Source organism: Scomber japonicus, chromosome 3, assembly GCF_027409825.1.
Source record: "Scomber japonicus isolate fScoJap1 chromosome 3, fScoJap1.pri, whole genome shotgun sequence".
Classification (NCBI taxonomy): Eukaryota; Metazoa; Chordata; class Actinopteri; order Scombriformes; family Scombridae; genus Scomber; species Scomber japonicus.
Genome location: NC_070580.1, coordinates 22,489,741 through 22,512,198, shown reverse-complemented (window position 1 = coordinate 22,512,198; position 22,458 = coordinate 22,489,741). Strand labels below are relative to the sequence as shown.

At 38.1% G+C, this 22,458-nt stretch overlaps 2 protein-coding genes across 3 annotated transcripts; one reads left to right on the top strand and one right to left on the bottom strand.

Annotated features, from left to right (window-relative positions):
- Positions 1 to 280: 280 nt before the first annotated feature.
- On the top strand, positions 281 to 7,034 carry prxl2b (peroxiredoxin like 2B). Its single transcript, XM_053316450.1, has 7 exons — positions 281 to 413; positions 777 to 981; positions 1,927 to 1,978; positions 2,050 to 2,113; positions 2,240 to 2,315; positions 3,329 to 3,447; positions 6,875 to 7,034. The coding sequence occupies exons 1-7, from the start codon at positions 351 to 353 to the stop codon at positions 6,899 to 6,901; spliced, it is 606 nt and encodes a 201-aa protein (XP_053172425.1). The 5' UTR covers positions 281 to 350; the 3' UTR covers positions 6,902 to 7,034.
- Positions 7,035 to 11,056: 4,022 nt separating this feature from the next.
- On the bottom strand, positions 11,057 to 21,210 carry mmel1 (membrane metallo-endopeptidase-like 1). Of its 2 annotated transcripts, XM_053316429.1 has the most exons (23): positions 21,054 to 21,210; positions 20,585 to 20,629; positions 20,198 to 20,257; positions 19,894 to 20,055; positions 19,690 to 19,770; positions 18,270 to 18,365; positions 17,605 to 17,723; positions 17,396 to 17,461; positions 16,712 to 16,846; positions 16,352 to 16,441; positions 15,674 to 15,810; positions 15,486 to 15,579; positions 15,267 to 15,395; positions 14,637 to 14,735; positions 14,450 to 14,533; positions 14,270 to 14,373; positions 13,931 to 13,989; positions 13,642 to 13,761; positions 13,410 to 13,543; positions 13,191 to 13,256; positions 12,968 to 13,063; positions 12,305 to 12,381; positions 11,057 to 11,156 (listed from the first exon to the last, which is right to left on the bottom strand). In XM_053316429.1, the coding sequence occupies exons 1-23, from the start codon at positions 21,208 to 21,210 to the stop codon at positions 11,057 to 11,059; spliced, it is 2,310 nt and encodes a 769-aa protein (XP_053172404.1). The 2 variants fall into 2 exon arrangements, with proteins under 2 accessions (XP_053172404.1, XP_053172405.1); XM_053316430.1 differs by lacking the exon at positions 20,585 to 20,629.
- Positions 21,211 to 22,458: the final 1,248 nt, after the last annotated feature.

The following is a 22,458-nucleotide window of genomic DNA, read 5'->3' as shown; positions in this document are numbered from 1 at the left end:
AAGAAAACAATTAGCTCCAACAAACAGGATAACTACTCTATAAAGAAAATTACTACTTGGCTTCATTGATAGTGGTGAGGTGCACGTGCTTAACGATACAGTCAGTCTATGGTTGCTCTTATTATGCCTCGCCTCCGCTGCGCACATCGTGCTCTGTGGTTGGCTGACCGTTCATCGCTAAGAGAATCTGATTGGACGGCAGTGTCCAGGGGGCGTATTCAGGATGCAGTTGTTTTGCAACTGTTTTGCGGGCGTTGCTTAAACACATACAGTCTATGCTTAAACATCAATACTACAAGATCATAAACTGAACCTACTGCTGTAGCTTTGTTGAATTGAACTTGTCAAACATGCCTAACGTCGACCTTGCTGTAGTTGGGAAGAACTTGTTGAAGAGCTCTGATACTGGAGAGGTAATGGAGCTACTGTGCAATTGTTTATGTTTGTAAGAAATGTTCCTCGTTTGTAACTAAAGATGGGTGCTTTTAACTTAAAGTAGTGCTGTTACACTCACCTGGTTTCCCATTAGAGGCCAGTGTGCCCTGCTGAGACCTCCTGTAATAGACCTGTCATTACCTCACAGCTTTGAAATAATGTCTGTCAAATGGGGCCTCCAGGGTGACATAATGGTGATCTGAAGGGAATGCCTGTGATATGAATCATGGTATTGTACTGTCTGAGCCTATGATAGATGAAATGCATGTCGCCTGTGTGACACCAATTATTTTGTGGTCTCACTGCTGTTGTTTTTTTTTTAAAATCTGTCTGTATTTCAGAATGTAGAGCTCCAGTCTTTATGGCAGGACCAGCCGGTGGTGTTCTTCTTCCTGCGCAGGTTTGGCTGTCAGGTGTGTCGATGGATGGCATCAGAGGTCAGCAAACTAGAGCCAGACCTGAAAGCAAGTGGTGTAGCGTTGGTGGGAGTTGGACCAGAGGAGATTGGGCTGAAGGAATTTCAAGAAGCAGGGTTTTTTAAAGGATGTAAGTAAAGCTGCTTGTCGATTAGTCGATTAAGAGATTATTCGATTATCAGAAAATTAAATCATTAGCTATGATAATCGATTAATCGTTTTTTCAAGCAAAAATGCAAAACTTCTGTCATCTGTCCCTTCCTGGTCTTGTTTAAGCCTTACATACTGTTCGGGTCAAATTTGATCCATTTTGACATTTCAAAGCAATTCAACATCACATAATTTACATTCTTTAAGCCTTCTCCTCCTACAGTGACCTAGAATGTACAAAATTGGAAACATTGCTTAAAAAATGTATTATTTTGCACACAGAGAGTGTTGACGGTTATTGTGAAAACCTCAAATATTCAAATATTGTTACATCCTTCACTTCAAATAAATTAATTATCATTTTAAAATAACATAATATCATAATATAGTGTGATTGTGAATGTATTTTTCACTATAATGGTTAAATGGAAGTGCCTCTCAAATAGCTAAAGGTCTTCTAGACAGTGTCACACAAAGAAAACAAGCAAACGAGGGAAAAAAAACAATTATTTAGCTCAGATTGTCATTATTATGATAATCAATTAATTTCAAGTAATTTTTCAAGTAAAAATGCATTTTAGTGCAATGCAATTTTAGACTGTCAGTTAGCTAGATAAATAAAACATGGACTGATGGTCAAAAGCTGGTCACTGACAATCTTCCCCCTTCTGGTTCTGTTTAAATAGAAGTGCCTCTCAAATAGCCACAGGTCTTAAAGATAGTGTCACACAAAGAAAACAAACATCACAAACAGCACAAACAGAAACAACAAACAAACACAGAACTCACCATCCGCATTGTCATGTTTGCATAACCAGAAAAGGCGGTTTTGAAAGGTTTCAGGCATGTTCACTGAGGCTATCACTCTCAACTGCCAAATTCTTCTAGAAGTCTGTAAATAATCTTCAATTATCTTCTCTTTTAGCCCTTTATGTTGACCAACAAAAGAAAAGCTACAAGGATCTGGGCTTCAAAAGGTTTGTCAAAGATAATCAGTCTCAGTTTTAATTATATAATTAGTTCTTAAGTAACAGTTTTTCCTCCTCAGGTACTCAGCCATAACTGTTGTACCTGCTGCATTGGGGAAGAAAGTACGAGATGTAGCCGCAAAGGTAGATATCTTAATGGTTACATATTTACTTCATACGTTCAATGGTCACAGGAGGAGGTGGTAAAGTTGCACATACACAGATCGACAGACTGACTTCTGACTGCGTGTTGTCTCTGCTGTTTTTCAGGCCAACGCTGAAGGTATCCAGGGAAACTTCTCAGGAGATCTGCTCCAGAGTGGAGGCATGCTCATTGTAGCTAAAGGTACAGTAAAGGTTGCTATGTACCAGAGGAGACTATTAGTAAAGTCTGTCTTGTGAAAGAATATATGTGAACAAAAGAAACAATGATAGTTCAAAAGGCAGGATGAAATGGGGGATTTGTAAATGACCTTGTTGCATTGGTATTGATAAGTTGTCCACTCATTTGAATGCAGGTTTTTTAAAAAAAAACAGTTAAAATGGCATTTTTGCAGTCTTTCCTCCAGAGGGCAATACAGCATCATCATAGTGTGGCTGGAAGTTGACAGAAAGATCTCAGTGAGAAATAAATGGGAAAGGATTTTAGAAAGAGGAAAATGAAAATTATGTATAATTGGGTTTAATTAAGGGGTAATGAGGAAGCAAAATAGGTGATGGAGTAAAACTTTGTTATTTAAGTTTTTCAAATGTGGTCTTCTTAAGACAGCACAAAATAGCCAGAGTCCTAGTAATCTCTCTATTCATGTGTTAATACTTCCTTTTATTCTTTTATGGTGTGGTACAGGAGGTTTGTCCTCAAAGAAAATAATCAGTTTAAGGAAGTAGATTACATGTCACCCTGAACTGTCTGTCTCCTCAATTTCAACATCTTGACTCTACCAAAACTCCTTGTTTGGACACAGTTCATACCAGTATTTCTTCTCTTTGAGGTTTTGGCAACTAAGATTAAAAGAGACAATTTGAATTCTTAATACTCAAGTCTATTAACTAGAAGCTTTGAAGTAATACCAGATAGGATTGTGTATTTTTGGAGACCTGAAACTTTTGTACCATTTGCTTATTCTAGCATCTTATTGCATTTATGTCTGTATTCTATATTAATATATTTCCCGGTCTTTTTTATCAACCCACCACAGGATATCTGCTCTCTGTTACATAATTAACTCTTTTTTTTCTTTTTCTTTTTTGCCCCTTTATTGTTATAATTTGTCTCAGTGGAGTCTTATGGTCACCAAAGCAAATTCACAGCCATCTGACAAGCAGGTTAATTGATGATACTTTTCAAATTTTTTCTAGGTGGAGAAAAGGTCCTACTACACTTCATCCAGGATTCACCAGGAGACCACACACCTTTGGAGGACATTTCTAATGCTTTGGGCATCTCAACAAAAGTACAAGCTGGACAGAGGCCAGTGGTAAGACATTCCATGAACATAAAAACATCTCACAAGACGTAAGATGTAACAGAACTCTAGGTTATTTAAAGTAATTATTTGTACATTCCATTGTTTATTGGTGAACTTGGTTGCATAAAACTGTACAATGATGGGTTAGATGGAATAAAAAATGTGTTTGTTAAAGCACAGAGGGCTAGTTCATGCTGCAGGTTCATTCAACAGACTCTGTTTTATGGCAGTAGTATTGCATGCATCAAAGTAGCCTCTTCATAGACAGAGAGAGAGAGAGAGAGAGAGAGAGATTTGATTTTGTTTTCTGAGAAAATGCTGTTTCCAGATACAAGCATGTGTCTGGTGTTTTTATAGTGCTGAACTTTTCTACTTAATGAGGATGGCGTGATTTTGAAGGAAGAATGGGTTAGTGTTAGTTCAAATTTGATTACCACTCAGAGACATGAAGACATCCTCTCAAGTCAGAGTGAGTGTGAGTAAACCCAGGACAATTCCAGCCCAGGCTCCATGATCATGATCCAAAGAGACTTGTAAGATGAGAAAGCTCAAAAATTCCAGGGAGGAAGTTACTCATTTGCTGTAATGGTACATGAATGCATACAAATGAAGAAGATGAGGAGGAGAGAGGAGCTCAGTGCATCATGGGAAGTCCCCCAGCAGTCTAGGCCTATAGCAGCATAACTAGGGGGTTATCCAAGGTAAGATTAGGCCAGCTTTAAGTATGAGCTTTATCAAAAAGGAAGTTATTATGCCTACTCTTAAACATAGAGAAGGAGTCTGTCTCCGGGATCCAATTTGAAAGATGGTTCCTCAGGAGAGGAGCTTGATAGCTGAGGGCCCTGCCTCCTGTTCTACTTTTGGAGTTTCTAGGAACTATAAGTAAGCTTGCGTTGTTGGACAGCACTGAAGTGGTGGGGCTATATGGTGCAATGAGGACCTTTTTAAGAACAGAGAATGAGATAACACTGACTGAGCCACATTGTTGATTCTGTTTCTGTGATGTCAATATAGTGCATCATAAAATACAAACTACTATTTTAGATCTCATCCTTGCTCGATACCATAATTTTAAAAATTGCTCAGAGCTCATGGACTTCACATCTTGAGTCCAGGCAGCTTAGTGATCATCAGGGCTTTTGGTATGCCCATGACATCCAGCACATGGTCTCTCTTGTCCCATGGCTCTGTTGCTCGCTTCCCACAAAGCCCACCATGTCAGAGCTATTGAAACATGTACAGCAGGTTTCCCCATGAGCTATCTGAAGACCAACAGATGTCATCCCTGCAGCCAGTGAACTGAATAGATCCTGTTTTCTCTGAAGGTTGAAAATGTGGCAGAAACGAGTAAGAGTCATAAGCTAGCCGACATGCTTGTGGAAGAAAGGCCTTGAAAAGTTTGCCATTACAGTAAAGCTTTGTTAACAGAGTGATGCCATTGGATAAATCCAATGGTTTTTAAGTGACTACTTTACATTCAGAAGAAATAGGTGACTTCTAGTTCAGACTTTTCCTGTTCAAACAGCCAATAGTCAGAATTGATCTCTTCAATTAACATCTTATCTGTAAGTAACTCACAGGTATAGTTAAAATTAACAATATTGGGCTTCATGGTGGCCTAGTGGACAGAAATGACTGAATGCAAGATCTTTTGACTTACATTATGAAGACAGTGCCGAAAACATCTTTAAAAAAGAACCTTTTACATAAGCACATGTGGTCCATTGGCAGAATTACTGTGATTTAGGCCAAGTCCCAACAAAGTCCTCCAAATGGAGGTTAGTCAGATGCAGACACCAAATGGAGTAGATGGAAATTCCAAGAATCCATTGCGAACTTAGGCTCCACAAAATGAACAAGGCTACCGGTGTGGGGAAAGAAGTATATCTTCACAAATAATCATTTAAAATCTGTTGGAATCTGTAAGTGAAATCCTGGAAACCTCTGTCAGGTCCAGCCTCGTCACCGGTGTGTTACCTATGTGCAATCCACAGCTACTGATAACGTAACAAGTGGTGTCCCATTTACTAGTTAAAGATTTCAACCCCCCTACCCATTGTGACTCCGTTTTGGGGGACTACTACCAATGTAGGGCACTCCAATATGAGTGTTTGGGCCAAGGGGATTTGGACTTGGCCTAAGTCAACGAGATCAATACAGTAAAGGCTATAATTATTTGCATGATTGTGTGACAATTCATATTTTTTTTTAAAGTTTTTATAGTATAGTAAAACCTGTAAAATAAGTGATTCATTGCATGTAAATATGATGCATTAAGTTAATTTATTAGCAGTTAAGATCATAACTATAAAGACAACATAATTAATCATGAGAATCCTGAAAGTTGTGACCTTATTTAATTTAACTTATATGTCAAATGTAATGAAATGTGTCTTTATATGTATGCTGAAGTACTGTTGTTTTTGTGTTTGAATTGTAACAATGACTTCTGTTTAAAACTATTTGACCTCCTTCTTTTAAAGCTGGGGCCCACATCCAGTCATGTAGCTGCAGGATTTGTTGAATTTGAATGCCAGTATGTTAGTCGCTGCTTAACAGCTCTGCTCAGCTTTAGATATTTTCATTGTAGCATTCCAGCAGAGCCCAGCTGAAAAAAATCACTCCTGGTCATTAATAGGCTGCAGGCTGTTTTCCAAAATGGATTTTAGCAACAGAAGATGCAGGCTGTTTTACCCTTTGGTCCTTTAATCAGATGCTGAATTAGAATACTGTATAAGGCACATTGAAAAAAGGACACTGAAAATATTGTTTTTAAATCAAAGACTTCCACTGTTCAGTTGGATTTAAACATGTAAATGTAGCCTAGTTAAGTATTAGCACTTTTCTTTCACAGCTGATTGAAGCAGACGTTAAACATAAATGTCAAGTAAAGAAGAAACATGCATAGCGCAATGCTTAAAAACTGAAATAATGATTCTGATTTGTCATTTGCTTATAAGAGCTTCCTTTTTTTCCCTGCTGTGACCAATCAGTGAAAGATGTGTGGTCTGACAATGGGAGTGTCATGAAAATGACAGACGGCAGGATGTCCAGTTAGCAGTGCAAGCTAGAAACTGTTTTTGAGTCACCACATTGATTAAAACCCTTATCAGTCGTCTGAAGATACATCATGATCACTATGTGCTTTGGGTTAATAAAAATATTCCCTCTTGAGTTAAGAATGTTTTTGAAGTAATGTAATTTGTATTTCAATAGAAACCTTTTTCTCCTTCCTGGAAAGTGAACCTCCCTCAAAGTTTTCCACCCAGTAATCCTTATTAAGCTGCTGACATTAATGATTAATCAGTTTTTCCTATCAATATGTTCCACCACATGGGATTTATGGGAGATTAGCTGGATTTAGATCTAATGTTTCAATGACAAACACTTCTTTTTCATCATTATTTGATGTTTAACCATTGTACTTTTCTTGCAGTGCAATGATGATGTTTGTACACGATGATGACGGCGCTGCCAACGCTACCTGATGGACATCTACACTTCGAGAAGTTAAAACAGATTTTAAGATGCAGATTATCATTAAAATGTTGTACTAAACATAAAACTACTGACAATGTACTGAATTGGTGTTTAATATGTATTGTGAAAGATCACTGTACATGCAGTTAAGGTTTAATCTGTATCTGAAAAAAAGGAGCATTACACTTTTCACATTTTTTTAAAATTGGATGTTGAGGTATTAAACATTTTTGACAAGACAAACAGGCATCCTGCCTATATGCAAGATACATTTTTACATGATCACTCCGCTATACATTTACCTCACTGTTTCCTCACCATCCCTCTTAAAATCTTAAAACATTATTAAAAAAAATAAACTTCAAACTTTTAAAAACTGTTTTGTGTGTGTGTGTGTGATGTTATAAGTTCAGAGTAACATAATTGCCTGAAATGTATTTCTGCATTGAACTTGAGAAAAATTTCCCAAAATTGTTATTAGGGTTCAGATATTCTATTAAATTTAGCATTTTGCCATGTGAGCCTATAATCATTAATTTAATCCACAACCTGCTAGAAGTTAAGAACAACAAATCTTGCATTAGGCACTTTTTGCATTTAGACTTGGACTTCTCAAATGAATTAGATCACCAACTAATCAGATCAAGCCGTTTATAATAAGGCAGTACGTGGATTTTGGAAGTGAAATAAGGAGGAGGAGCTCATCAGTGTAACTTCACTCTGGCTTTGTAATAGTTCTCTTCTGAAATGACCCCATATGATACCTGACTTAAGTGTTTTAGTAATTCATTGCTATGAGGGAAGGACTGAATTGTACTAAAACCACTGAGACGCCACCCTGAGTCTGATCTGATTTTACTGGCTGAAGTAAAATGAGCTTTGGTTGATATGAAAACATGAAGATGAACATATGATGCTTTATAGGTTCACTAATTACATTAAGTTCAGAATTTTGATACCAGTTCATGAGAAGTTGAAATTGATATCTTCAATAATAGATAATAAATAATTTCCTAGCACTTTGATTTTTAGAGGGCCATTAATAAGAACAACTTCTGGGTTGTCAGGTAGTGGAAAACCTTCATGGCTCCAACATGACACTGCCTTGCAAATGGATCTTTAGACCACTTTCCTTTTGGGAAATGCTTGGACCAAAATTCTCTTGTTGACCACTTGTTATCATTTACAACAAGGTCTGGTGGCTTATTAGAAAGTGAGAGCATTTATTAATGGATTGCCAACATTTGCAACTGTATTATTACCAAATAGAAATGATCAACACTAGCCAACAGGATTTTTCCACAACCTGGCAAACCAAAATGTGTTCCTATTAGTGGCTTCTAATTCATGTATAAAGCATTAGTAGATTATTAACCAGCAACCTACCATAATGACATACCAAACACATTACAAAGGGTAACTTATTATAAAGTGGTTTCAGAACTTCTAGTGAACTAAAATGTTAAAAAGCTTTATAAAATAAACCAAGGCAACATATATTCTAGCCCACTTGATCTTTTGAATGTAAAGTGTAAAAATATGTGAAATTCTTTTTTTAAATGACACATTTAAAAGAAGGACTTGATATTGTACTAGTTAGGACAGTCACTTTAATGGCAATAATTACAGATCTGAGTCACAAAAATAGCGGTTAGCATAGATAATAACATAGCAGCAGGAACATTCATAAAACATTGAAGTTTTGCAAAGCAACAATGCTATTTCATAAATATTCATGTAGATAAATAAATTCCTCTGATGGGTATACAGATTAAACATGTTCATGTATGTATATATATATATATATATGTATAGCAAAAAGAAACGTTTTTGTACTCGACTGGTAATTCAAAATGACACAATTTCACGATTTAAATGTGAAGCTAGACCTAAGGTAAGAAATGCGCAATACCTTTCTTACTTGATTTGAATTCATTTTAAGTAAATACTGCAGTATAGAACATCAAGTATGTACAATGACCCAGAGTATATTATGTACTCTTTGTATTCAGTTAACAAATTTGAACTGTTTAACTCTTTTTGTGGAAAACCAAACAAAATATACAAGCTGTTACTCTTCAAATGGTAGCCCAATCATGGATTGTGATTTAGCCTCCAACATTTCTTTCAACAACACATAATAAATGTGCCTTGATGTTTAAGGTGGCAGCACACTGTCAGCACTTACATTCTGAGTAAAACAGTCTTTCATTAATGTGTCCTCTACTTCCCCCCCACCCCCTACTAAACACAACAGTATTTGCCAATATGTGAAGACTGAGAGACAGAGTATAAAGCTTCAATATGCACATTCAATTCAGCAGCCTCTGTTGAGACCTAACAGTCGAGTTCAGTTTACCAAGGCATCCTGAATGTGACCAATGACAATGCGAACATTAAAAACTGGCTGTGTGTTTGTGTTTTTTTCCAGCTGTGTTTAAAAGCTCTCTTCACCACATAAACTATCTGTGGCTACACCGAGCCAGCTTCCATCCTCTGCTTTCATTCTCTTGTCATTACTTGTTAATAAAGGTAGAAAATAACAGTCCTAGGCCCTGGCCATCTCTTTAATGACAAGCCCTATTCTTCAGTGTGTCTGCCTGTGTGGTCATGTTTCGGTTATAGCGGTTGCCACGCTTCAGCGCACTGCACTTTATCCTTTCATCTACACAGCGCTGATCAATGTGAGATCAGAAGGCAAACCACTTCATCTGCTGCCTGTCCATGTGTGACTGCACCTGGGGGAGGGGGATTTCTTCTTCCCTAAACATGTAATTGGTTATGCCCAGAGGGTTAAAGTCTTGTCATCACTGTTTGAGTCTGCTCTCAGGAGACTGTGTAGTGAAAGGAAAGGTTAGTTTTCATACAAATCCGTTGACTTCAACGGTTAAATTTAGACACACAGATAACATACAAGCAGGCGTTCTCATTTTGAATAAATGTAGATTTGTGTCATCTAACAAATGGCACATGGCAGCTATACACCACCCCATTATGACCACTTGAGAACCTTTCAAAGGCATGTAAAATGTGGAATGTGTGGAAGCAGAAAAAAGAGCAGGACAAGCTTCAAACACACAACACAACTGTGATTAGCAACCTACTGTATATCCAAACCTGCGTCTAAACTTGACGATTTCAGCTAAGCTAAGCCAAGCTTTTTGATCATTATCACATCACTCTATCTTCAAAGGGCATCTAGTTTTTCTCAAGAGCTAAAAAGCAGCAGGCCACCAATATTTATCAAAATATCTGGAATATGGTCTCTTAAAGCAAGATGTCATGGCACACATATATATCTCCGTAGAGAGTACTGAGCAACAATCATATGTAGGACGTGATAAAGAAACTTTTGTCCTCCAAAAAATACTAAATAGCTTTGTAGATTTTAAATATGTATCCTCTCTGTAAGTGTAAAAATGTTGAAAACTGCAGCTCTCTCAGGATGTTAATTTAAGGTTAAAGCTGCAAATGTTTAACAGTCTTAAAGTCTTTAGGTAATTTGTTTCATGTAACAGTGAATGACCAAACTCGCGGAGTGTGACTAATTCTGTTTTAGCTATGCATCAGCAAAGCCCTGAGCTTTCATTTATTTCGTGCTCACGCCTCAGTCAGAGTTAAGATTTGTTCATTATTGTTCCTTCTGAAGTGACACAATGTCTTAAAAACAATACATCAGAGAACAGACCCCAAGTTAAATCAGCTCCAAATGTTAATGGATAAATCACAAAGATCTGCACAATTTTTTTAAGGTTTCATTGAAGAAAGGCTAAAACCTTTTCACAAGTTCTCACTTTTCTATGTAGCCTCGTCATCCATGTACCCACTTGACATCTGTCGTGGGACACAGCAAAAAAAGAACAAGTGACCTACTCATTCAGAGACAACACTTCAAACTTGAGGACAAACTTTTTTTATAGTATACATGCAAGTTTTCAAACTAGGGTGTAGTCCCGGATGTCATCCATTCCAAATACATCTACTGTACTGTATATGCAAATATCTGCGTCACCACTCTGCCCCAAATAAACTGGATTTAGTCTTAAACAGGAGGTCTCTGTGGATTTAAGAAGTAAAACTTGTTCTTTTGATTTGAGTTGCCCATGTCAGGAAATAAATAACTCAAGAGTAACATTTTCTACCAGACACGACACTTCAGCTCAGGGTTCATTAGACTGCCTTTTTGGCACTGGAAAGCTTCAGAGAATGCTTCAAAATTCTGCAGAGATCCAAGCACCCTTAAAACAAAAGGAACACAGGTTGTTAGTGGCCGTAGAAACCAAAGTATGTTATGAATGTTACATAGGCACTAGTAAGTGTGAGACCAGACTTCAAGTCCTCATATTTAATCAGTGAGATGAGCTTCACTGATTCTGATATTTTAATGAGTTACATTTTGGTACAACAAAATACTTTTTCAATGGGAGCATTAGACTTATATTTACAGTGTGGTGTATCTTTGCTTTTAATGAGTATCAGCTGAGGTGTGTAGCTGTGCTGAGACTAGGGATGAGGTGAAGCAGTTTTGTGAATCCAGCTACAGAGAGAGAAGCAACAAAAGGAGGTGAACATTTAAAATTAATTATTGTCACTTTAGAAAAGACAATAATCAATCTTGTATTTGGCAACCATGGGGTAATAGAGGCAAGCTGTAAAAACACTGATGAATTATCAGGTATCATGCAGTGAGATTTAAAGCTGTTACGCTGGAAACAGCTGGCTGCTGATCAGGAAAAACTACAACATGAGAGCAGTAACAGTAAAGTTGTGGCTGGAAAATCAAAACAATGAGCTGAAAGACTCAAAGCAGAGTCAGGTGATGATTCTCTGTGGGTTCATCACTAAAAGTGACTCCTTGAACTTACAAGTTGTCATGTGAACCTTTGGAAATATTGATATTAGCATATTTATTGCATTTGTATAAATATACGTGGTTAGCTGAATTTAACAAAACATTTGAAAATAATTTAAAAATATATGTTTAGTTTGTAACTCAAGAACTGTGACACATCTCTTGACATGCATCTAATTTTAAAGCTTCACCACAATGATAAAAGCTCTAAAGCTACTTTGGTTTAAGCACAGCTAACAAAACTAATAAAATGTTCTTGGTGTGAGTCGATAATGACAAGCCAAGCATTCAGTTTCACTATTAAGCTTTATATTCTAATAGTTTGTTGTTTTTTTATCTAAGGGTTACAACATTTTCCAGTTCACATTTATATCAAATACAGCAGTTGCTTCTATAATTTTTTGCCTTAGGTCAACAATAGATTTTTCAAAATACTCTATAATTTAGGGAGTTACACTTCTTCTGTTTCTGAAAGTTTATTATCACTGCACATGTTGTCTAATATTAATACCTGATCATATTAAAACTCCTTACCTGTATTCTAAGGGACTGTGTGAGTCAGTCTTGATGGACTGGCTGGCGTACTCAGGCCGATAAGCACCACACCACACCTGGAGATAGAAACAAATTACAGTAGAGTGTAATCCTTTTTTTAAAGCAGTCATTAGGAGTTAAGTGAACATGTCTGCAGGTAGCAAAACAAATGCATTTCTTAAAATTGTAAAAATATATTTCCTGCATCTATACTAAGTATTTATAGTGCATCTTATACTTCCTCAACAGATTTTTTTTTTTCAAACCTTGAAAATGCCACTTTAGTATGACCCATTTTACTGACTAGTGAAATCACAGTAGTAAGTGTGTAAGTGATTGTGGCTCTTAAACAGATTTGTTGTGGGTGTTTGTCCTATTTTATTGGTGATTACAGTTTTGTATTTTGTGCTTTACATTCTCTGGCACCAAGAACGTCCTTGGCAGCTCTTCTCATCCTCTGAATCCTGATTTGTTCTGGATTGCTTGAGCGACTCCCCCCGATAACTCTCCCTTTGTCCCAGTGTTTACTTCACAGTGCCAAACATCCTCTGAAAAATGCTCCTCCTGAGCTTTGTCTGTTGACTCCAGATGGGGACATTTTTTCATCTTTCTGCTGAAATAATACACTCAGAAATAAAATCTTTCCTCATTATTCTCACTTACTTGGGCAAAGTTAAGAAAAAAAAGCTGCTTGTGATCCATGTCTAGACCGGGCAAATGAGGGTCCTCGCCTTCTGTCTCCACCCACTTAAGATAAGCCTGTAAACACATGTTCACTCTCAAAAACAGATTTCATATTTGCAGCAAGTTCATTACAAGCAATTTGTAGATCGTCATTACTGCTGAAATAGTGATGTGGTTTGTGCTTTTGCAGGTAACATCCAACCTTGTATGCTTGACGAACCCCTCCGTTGTCTGCAATGTTCTCTCCCAAAGTGCTGATTCCACTGACCTGCAATCATGAAGCCATGAACACACAATAACATGTAAACAATCATTCCAGTGGTCACAAAATATACAGTTTACATAGTCAGGGATCATAGCCAGTCAGGGATTCCAGATGGAGACAAAACATCTAATGTCATATACACCATTATGTGCTTACATTTTGTCCACCCGCTAGTTTCCAATTGAAGTTGCCATACTGTTGCACCATGCACTGTGACTGCTCTTTAAAATGCTCCGCAGAGTAATTACTCCACCAGTTTAGCATATTACCATCCTTGTCAAAATTACGCCCTACAAGGAAACAAAATGCAATACGTTAAGTACTGTTTAAACTGTGTTTATTGGTTTTGGCTTCCAAAATTATCCATGACGAATCACCCATGTCTCACCGTTGTCATCAAATCCATGTGTTATCTCATGTCCAATAACCATTCCTATTCCACCAAAGTTAAGAGCCTGGTGCTGATGTTTACTGAAGAACGGTGGCTGCAGGATTCCTGCTGGAAACACTGGACAGACAAAAACAAGCAGATGCATATAAACAACAGGAGAGAAAACACTCAGTACAGGCAGCACTTAGCAGGATTAGGACTGTGTTACCATGAACAAAAAAATCTTGTATTTGTCACACAGGCTGCCCATGGCCTCACTGATTCTCGTAAGCCATAAAGCTCTTACCTATCTGATTTCTGTTGGGAGAGTAAAATGCATTCACCACAGCAGCACCAATGATCCACCTAAGGAGTGATTGAAAATCTGATTAAAATTACTAAAAATAATAATTTTCTTTGAGAATGACTTGATGAGGACACAGTACAAAATCCTATTTACTCTCTTGTATAATAGAAAAGCCCCACAAGGAGACGTTAAGCATGAGCAAAAATCTGCAACTATTCATCTCTCAAAACATTATTATGTAATCAGTTTAATTTAGAAGAGGTTCCGTGTCATGTCATGTCCAAGAGCTTATTTTATAAATAAGAGCAGCTTGCAGTTTGCGATGTGTCAAGAGCTTACAAGTCAGGATCTACTGGTTCTCTGAGCTTCCTCAGACTCTTGTGCGCCTCAGACCTTAGGTTCTCGAGGATGTTCTCAAAGTAGTGTTCTTCACTAAAATTTAGCTGAAAAGAGAAACAGGCAAAATTAAGTGCATATTTCAGGTAATTAAAATGTGGCCTGGAAATAGACTCTGCTTACATGTGCGTACTCCTGGTCGAGCTTCTGGTTACTTTTCTCCAGAATATGGTCTGGATAGCCAATATGCTCCTTGATTGCCATGGCCTAAAGAGAAGCACCACATTCAATAAGACCCTATCATCCACTGGAGATACATTGATAGTTTTGCAGAAGCGAACTAAAATCTTTGCTCAAGTATGCATTGTACCTTCTCTCTTGCCTTCTCCTTTGAGGGAGAATCCATCCAGCTTAACTCCTCCAGTGTTTCCACATAGGCTTTCTGGATCTTACCGATGAGGTCACTGACCTGTGAAAATATAATGTACAACAAAGGGCTTAATGATAGTCTCATACAGAGATACTTTTTCATAATTATGAGTTTCCAGGGAACCCAAGCTGCAATATAATACATGAAAAATATAAATGAATCCATAATTAATTAGGAGCCATTATAATTGCAATATAATTATCCCTATAGAACATAACATCTATGAGGCATGAGATGTTTTAATGACACTAAATGGTTACGCGATGCATACTTTATGTTTTTTATACCACTTCAAGCAAAAAAAAAAATGTAATTTCACAAAAGTATTACAAATAAATGGTAGATATGATGATGCATTTAGAAGCTTGAAAAGTGACGCTCAGCCCCTCAACGTCAGGTTTTTGGCACTAAATGTGTGTTTTTCCCCTGAGTTAGTGCACACAATGCAGTATTTGTGTTAGCTTGGTTTGATCATGCTTTGACCATGCTTTGACATAAATGTTATGGCAGTAACTGATTTTCACACTCTATCAAAGATTTGTGTCTGTTTTCAGAGCAAAAATAACTCACCATTCGTTTACTTTCTCCAGCAAAGGTCTCATGCACATACAGAGCTCCAACTGCATTTTCCATGCTGTTCTGGACATAACGGACACATTCTCGCCACCAAGCATCCTCCACAGTGGTCCCATACAGAGTCTGATGAGCACAGAATCACTCATTGAAATTGTGTTTTATAACTATCTTACATAAATATGTGTTAAGAGTAGTATGTCATGCTCTTTGCACCTTTCTGTAACGGGCTCTGGCATCTTTGAAACGGCGGCTCAAGCTATTAACTCTGTCAGTGATGAGCTGCCAGGTGAGGTAGTTCTGCATAGTTCTGCAAACATCAATTGTTTTTGGTTAACTGTGCTGCACTGTAACCTTTCTGTCATAGTTCATTCGTCACGGACATATATTTGCGTATGACTGACCTGACACTGTGTCTAGAAAGAACGTCATTCATCTTCTCAAGGTAGGGAGAGCTATATACCACCACCTCCTCCTCTAGTTGGACATCGATGGACACACTGGACAGCACACCTTGGATAAATCGTGTCCAGTTAAAACCCTGGAAAACAAAAATCAGGACATTATCCTTTATAATGTTTAGTTTTAATTAATATGGTGGAGGTACCATATGGTTAAATATGTTTTACAGGATTTTACATGGATTACAGCAAATTTAAATTACAATAGATTCAACTCTAAAATAGGAAATTCCTTTCTTTATGCTGGTACTATAGAAGAATAGAGAATAGAGATAAGCTACCTTGTTCAAATAAGAACGAGTCAAATACTCCAACTTCTCTGGCAAAGGCTGAACGTTGGTTACTAGGTAACATTTCCCAGTTTTACATTCATCTTTCAGTTTCATTCACGTCTTCATCAACTGTTTAACTTTGTTTTCATTCATTTTAACTACATTAGTTTTACCTTTGAGGGCTATCTGGAATTTAGCACGAAGAAGAGATAGACTGCTGTTGCTATGGTTACCTGCAGTCTAATATACCTTGCTAACTTAATGATTCCTGTTCTACAATTTTTAAAAAAATGCTTGGAGAGTTTGCACTTTGCACACACACACCTGAAAGAATTGAAATTGCACTTACATTCAGGCTGAATGTGCTCTGCAGATCACTAAGTGTCATCTTATTGTAGAGAACGGTGACATCTTGGCGCTCCTCAGCAGGAGATGTGGCCTGTCCAGCAAAAAAAACTTCTGTAAACTGATGCTTGGTTATATTCACATTTTGCACTCCTTTCATCAGTGAAGTCTCATTTGTCATGCTCTTGACAGGTACAAAAAAAAAGGTTAAAAGCTTGGCAGATCTCCTATGTCCACACTAAATGTAGCCTGGTTCTCTCATTTACTGGAAGCAGGGACGAGCTGCTCATTTTTCATCTTGTCATTATTAATTTTCTTTAGCCCTCGTCCCACAATTCCATTTCCTGTTGTGACTGGCACTCACATTGGCAATGTCTGTCTCCAGCTCTAGCACTTGCATCATTTCCTCCCACACACGGTCGTCATCCTGAGTCAGGTTCCTGTCCTCTCTGGTTATCTTCGCAATGGAAACCATAAAATGTAGATAGGCCTCTCGAACCTATGTCATAAATGTTGTTTCAACAACAAAATCAAGGTTGTGTCAAACAATACAGATGAATGTGTGATAAGATAAGAAAACTCAAAGACTCTCTCCAAACACAAACTGGTGGTTAAAATCATCCAAAGATCTGGACAGTTTTCATTTGGACAATGATAACTCTAACCACAAACAAATTAACTTCCTCTGTATTAAGGTGGAGGCAGAAATATTAGGAAGATATCAGAAAACCAAAACTGTCTGCATGGCTAGATACCACTAGAAAGGGATGCACTGATCTGTTAGATCAGTATCAGAGTCAATATAAACCTTGTGCAGTGGATTGGGTATTAGCCAGATCAGTTACATTCACTAAATAATGGCAGGACACAGATTTGGTTTTAGTCAATCCGTAGCTTTACGTTAAATTAAAAAAAATAACCTCAATAAGTTCCACACAACAAGACACACAGATTTTACATACTGAAAAAAAGTAATTGAATAGAGAGAGTTCAATGGATGGAGCCCTACCACTAGAGTTTTGGGTGAACTGAGGCTGTAGGACCTCACCTTTTTGTAGTTTCCATCGTTGAAATAATAGTCTCTTGATGGCATTCCAAGTCCTGGCTGGTCAATCTAACCAGAATACAACAATGGTAGATTTTGTGTCTTTTGCTTGTTGAAAGTCAGTATATTTATAAACAATGACAGTGTAATTGTTATAATGACCACATAATGGCTACAATTTGTTACTTGGCCTCAGACAGCCCAGATCTTACATAAATGATATGGCGCCGAGAGTCCCGGTCGTCTGTCCACACATACATGTCCAACAGAACCTTCTTGTGGAAATGAGCTGTAAGTGTGGCCAATGTGTCCTCGAGGCTCCAGGCTTCTTCTGCAAGAACAGGAAAATAACAGCACTTCATCTAAACACAGCTGCCCAACTGTAAAGAAGTATTCAGTGTAGCAGGAAAGCTGTAGAAGGACTCCCTCTCTGCCTATGCTGCACATTTAACTGGGTACACAGTGTTTAAAATTTTGTGTGCAGATGCAGCTATGCGTGGTTAATTCTGTTTGAGCTACTGTCCATGATTACATTTAATTAAAGTGGCAAGAGCCAGGCGCTTGAGGATGAGCAGAATAGACTATTTAAAGCAACCTTCACAGTCCTGATTGAGGATCTGCCCTTCTGCCCACTCATCACACTCCCAAACTCCACACCTGACTCCTCAGCTGAAGAGCCTCGACTGCTCTCTTGATCCCGCCAACAAAGCTCAAACTCAGCAATTCACCGAGTACAAATATAGCTGCACTGGCTCTGTGTGAGCACATGTATTTTGAATAGAAACGTGAGTGGTTGTTTGTGTGGATGTAGCACATGTGCACATTTAAACAGAGCAAACTACAGACATTAATCAGTGTAGTTCAGAGGTATTTCTACCTGTAGTGGCGTTCCAGTCATCTGATGCAACAGGCCAGTCTCCGATACTGTCAATGAGCTTCAGAAGGGGCTGGGAGTCACGCTGCTCTATGAGGCCTGCAAGTGATATACCACAACTATAAAACATGTCAACAACACTGTAGCCTTTTAACTTTTCAAGCAGTGTGAGACAATATGCTTTATTGAGATTGAAAGTTAATTTTTGTCCTGCAGTTAACAAAAATAATCTCCCCACAAGAACTGTGAAGCCAATATAGATGAGAAATTCTTAAAGGATAAAGCTGGTCATTTTCTATGTTGTTCTTATTGTCAACAAATCTCATGTGAAGACAAACCAATAATGAACTGGACCTACTGACAACTATTGTGTGTGTATCCAAAGCCTCATAGTAAAAGCCTCACAGTATTTTTCTGTCCCATACACCTCCATTGTTGTTCAAAATCTATTAAAAACACAGGCTTCTGTTTGCAGAGCTTTGTTACCTTGTTACACTTCATATCATATCATATTAACTTTATGCAACATTGCAAATTTCTCAGAGAGCTTTAGTACTGTGAATTTTCATATAATGGATTGTGGAAATTAAACAGTTGGGTGGATTTATTATACCTCTCCGTCTCTCCACTGAGGTGCAAGCGTTAAAGTATGGCAAGGGTCCACTTGTTGGGAGATTTTCTTGGGCAATGGCTATCTACTACGCAGCAGTCCTTAACTGGACAACATGAGAGATTTAACGAGGCAAGCAGACAGCTCTCCTTCAGATGTGGCATTTCACTGGGTCAACACCAGCACTTGTAACCGTTGTCTTTTTGATCAATCAAGCTGTTTATATGTTGTGGAAATTTTGCTATCCAAGGTTCCTGGTATTTCTGCACCAGGATTTTTCCATAACAAGTAAATCTAGAGGTTCTGTGGCGTCTGCCGTACAAGGAACTGCTCTCCACAGACTGAAATCATGATCGCTGTTATTATTCTTTGGAGCTAAACTAACATGACTGTAATCTTCATGGTGATGGAACATGTCACCCAGTGTAGCAGTGTGGCTCACTGACATGTTTTTAATAGTTTTTTGGCAACCATGGAGCTCTATGGCTTAGAGGAATTGTATCAGGCTTCAGATGCATACACAATACTTAAGATGATTTCATACTTGGTTTGGCTCTGCACATGAAATGTGTTGACAATAAGAATAATATAGGAAATTGCCATCATTATGCTTTAAAGTGCTGAAAAAAGTAAAAACGTCTACATTTCCATGACAACTCCTGAGGAAGACTGTTATATAATCTGCAGAGGAAGATCACATTATACAATTGAAAGCTCCAGAAAAGCTACTGAGTGTTTCTTGTGGTAAATTGTTTTTGTCAACATGATTCCTTTTAGAAGAAATGTTTTTAGACTGAGTCAAAAGAAACCTACTCTCATTCATACAAGAGCTGTAAAGGACTTTGGCCTTCCTGATGGCATCCCTGTCGTGTTCGTTCCCCGTCTCAAGAACACCTGTAATAACACAACACATGCAGACATTTCCTCTCTGAAGAACACCCACATGTAGCTCCCAATACTGCAGCCCACTACCCACCAAAGATTTGAGCCCACCACCCCAACGCTGCGCCAACTGACCTTTGAGGACAATCTCCAGCTTGTCCCTCAGAATGTCAAAGACGCTGTGTCGGGAGCTGGTCTCCGGGATGACATGTCGCTCCAGCCAACCCCCGCAGGCATACTGGTAGAAATTATCACAAGGCTTCACGGACATATCCATGTTCTGCAAGAGGCGGGCAGCTTTATGTATCACAGAGACAAGAGAGGGAAAGAGAGACAGAGGGAAAAACAAGGTTAGAAAACAATTCTTTTTAAGGCTATGGGGGAACTATGTTTGCAAAATAAGCCAGCAGGAGAGCAAAGAAAAAACAGTTCATCTCACCTGCAGTAACACAGTCCGCAGTTGTGCACACATTGTTGAGATTGGAACGAAACAGCTGGCCTGGAAAATTCAGAAAAGAATCAACAATTGTGTGTCGACTATTTGACAACTTAAACCCCAGCTCAGACAGAGAAGGTGTTGGGTAACAAATTTCAGACTGACTTGATATAGAGCTAATTCTAAACAGCTTAGATCTACAGTGTAGCCTGTGTGTTACAGGCTTGTCTATGTCAGCAGTGACTCTGTTCTTTCACTTTTGTGTGACATTGCTGATCAGGCAGTAAGGGGAATTACAGTATTATAGTGTCTACCAAAGGTGCCGCTTGAATATGACACACTCCAACCCACAGTTTCCTGTGTTCACTTAATAAGCTTAGAGAGACTCACCTTCACCTGTTGAGCTCCTCGACACACTCGGCCTGTTAGATTCCTCTGGGATGGTTGGAAGAAACAGATTTTAGACATCAGTCAGCACGACTTCATAAACTAGACTTCATTAACTTATATCAATTGCCATTGAGAGAAAGAAAAAGAAAAGAAAAAATACTTGTGTATTTGTGTATTTGTAAATACAAGTCTAATGCAGTGTTGTATGTGTGTTTGGCAGCCTTTTTTATGAGTAACATTAACCTTATTATAATATTATAATTATATCAGAAAAAGAACTGATGACATGACTTGCACCAATATTGCATCAAGCATGCATGGTCATTACTGGAGGCAGTAAAAGGGTAATTTCCTGTATCAATGCCAGCTTGTAGTCACACAAACAAAACAGAATAGGGAGAAACATGTCATTGTAGCTGCCATCTGTAATATCTGGATCTTTCCACACTGAGTCTGACAGAACCATTACCTTTCACAACTGATGTGTAGAGGACTACCAGTCCAGCCAAGGCACAGCTGACCAACAGCAGCAGAACAGACAGACCGATTTCTGCAACAGTCCAACGACGCTTCCCAGGTTTACTTGATTTCTCCATGATATCCATTTGACTTTCGGATTTGCCCATTCTCCTGACTGCCGGCTCTGTGGGAAAGACGCCGTTGTTGAGTGTGGGATGGTCCAGGCAGAGAGCTACCATTGTGTGTGTGTGTGTGTGTGTGTGTGTGTGTGTGTGTGTGTGGGCTGTGCAGTGATCCATCTGTAAACTGTGCCAGCTGACCTGCAGTGAGTGAGCTTCAACTGCTGAACACCTACAACAACTTCATCAACAGGAGTTGTGAAATTGTTTTCACAAAAAACAGTTTGTCACTCTACTCATTGTTCTCTTCTGAAGTGCTGTAAAAATGTCTCAGCCAAGGTAGAATTTTTATTAAAAAAATCTCAGCCAAGGTAGAATTTTTATTGCATTACTATTTTTGAGCATGTTGAATGCAAAAAACAACAACAACAACAAAAAGTTTTTCTTGGGTTGTTCCTTTCTTATCTTCAGAAAAAAAACTGACAGCTTGGAATTAAAATCAAAGGAGCTAGTGGGCCTGCATTCTCTCTGACTTATTGATTTATCATGAATGTGCAAGGAGGACTAATCCAGAAATAAAAGGGAATTGAGAAATTAATCAAATCCAGCGTGTTGCAATTTCAGAGAAGATAAAGATGGAATGTGCCTTTTTCAGAACAAAACTTGCCTTTTCTTTTCTTTGGCTATCATTTGAACCTTTATGAAGGCACTGTAAGGCAATGTAGGCAATATTAAGATGTATATCTCTGATCTTTAAGTGGGTAATACATGAGTCTTCTCATTGAGTGTATTCAGGAGACACTTTTTTTGCAAACTGCAAGAAGAACTTTGCAGTCGGTCTTTCGCATTATATATGATTTATTAACCATTTTATTTTGTTAAGGTTATTTTGTGGCTGTCCTTATATTTTTTGTATTCACACACTGTACTGTTATCTAAGTTAACGTTATTGAGCAGTGCTGTAATCCTACTTGACATTGCATTTGTCCATACTTGAAACAGATATTGCAGTCTATATTGAATTTAGAAAACGTTATACTAATGTGTATTTCTCTCCATATGGCCATGCCCAAATGCCTCCCTGTGTATTGCCACGGTTGTCAAAATGTTGTTGTTACAATAATAATGATGGTTCCACCTATTTTAATGACCTGATCACATTCAGTGCATTTGGCCCAGTGAATGAGTTCATTTAGGACATTATTTCTACCTTCATCATTAAACTCCATCTGTTGCTTATATAGTGGAGGATAGAGAGTCGCTGTGTATATTCAGTGTGACGTTTATGTTGGAAAT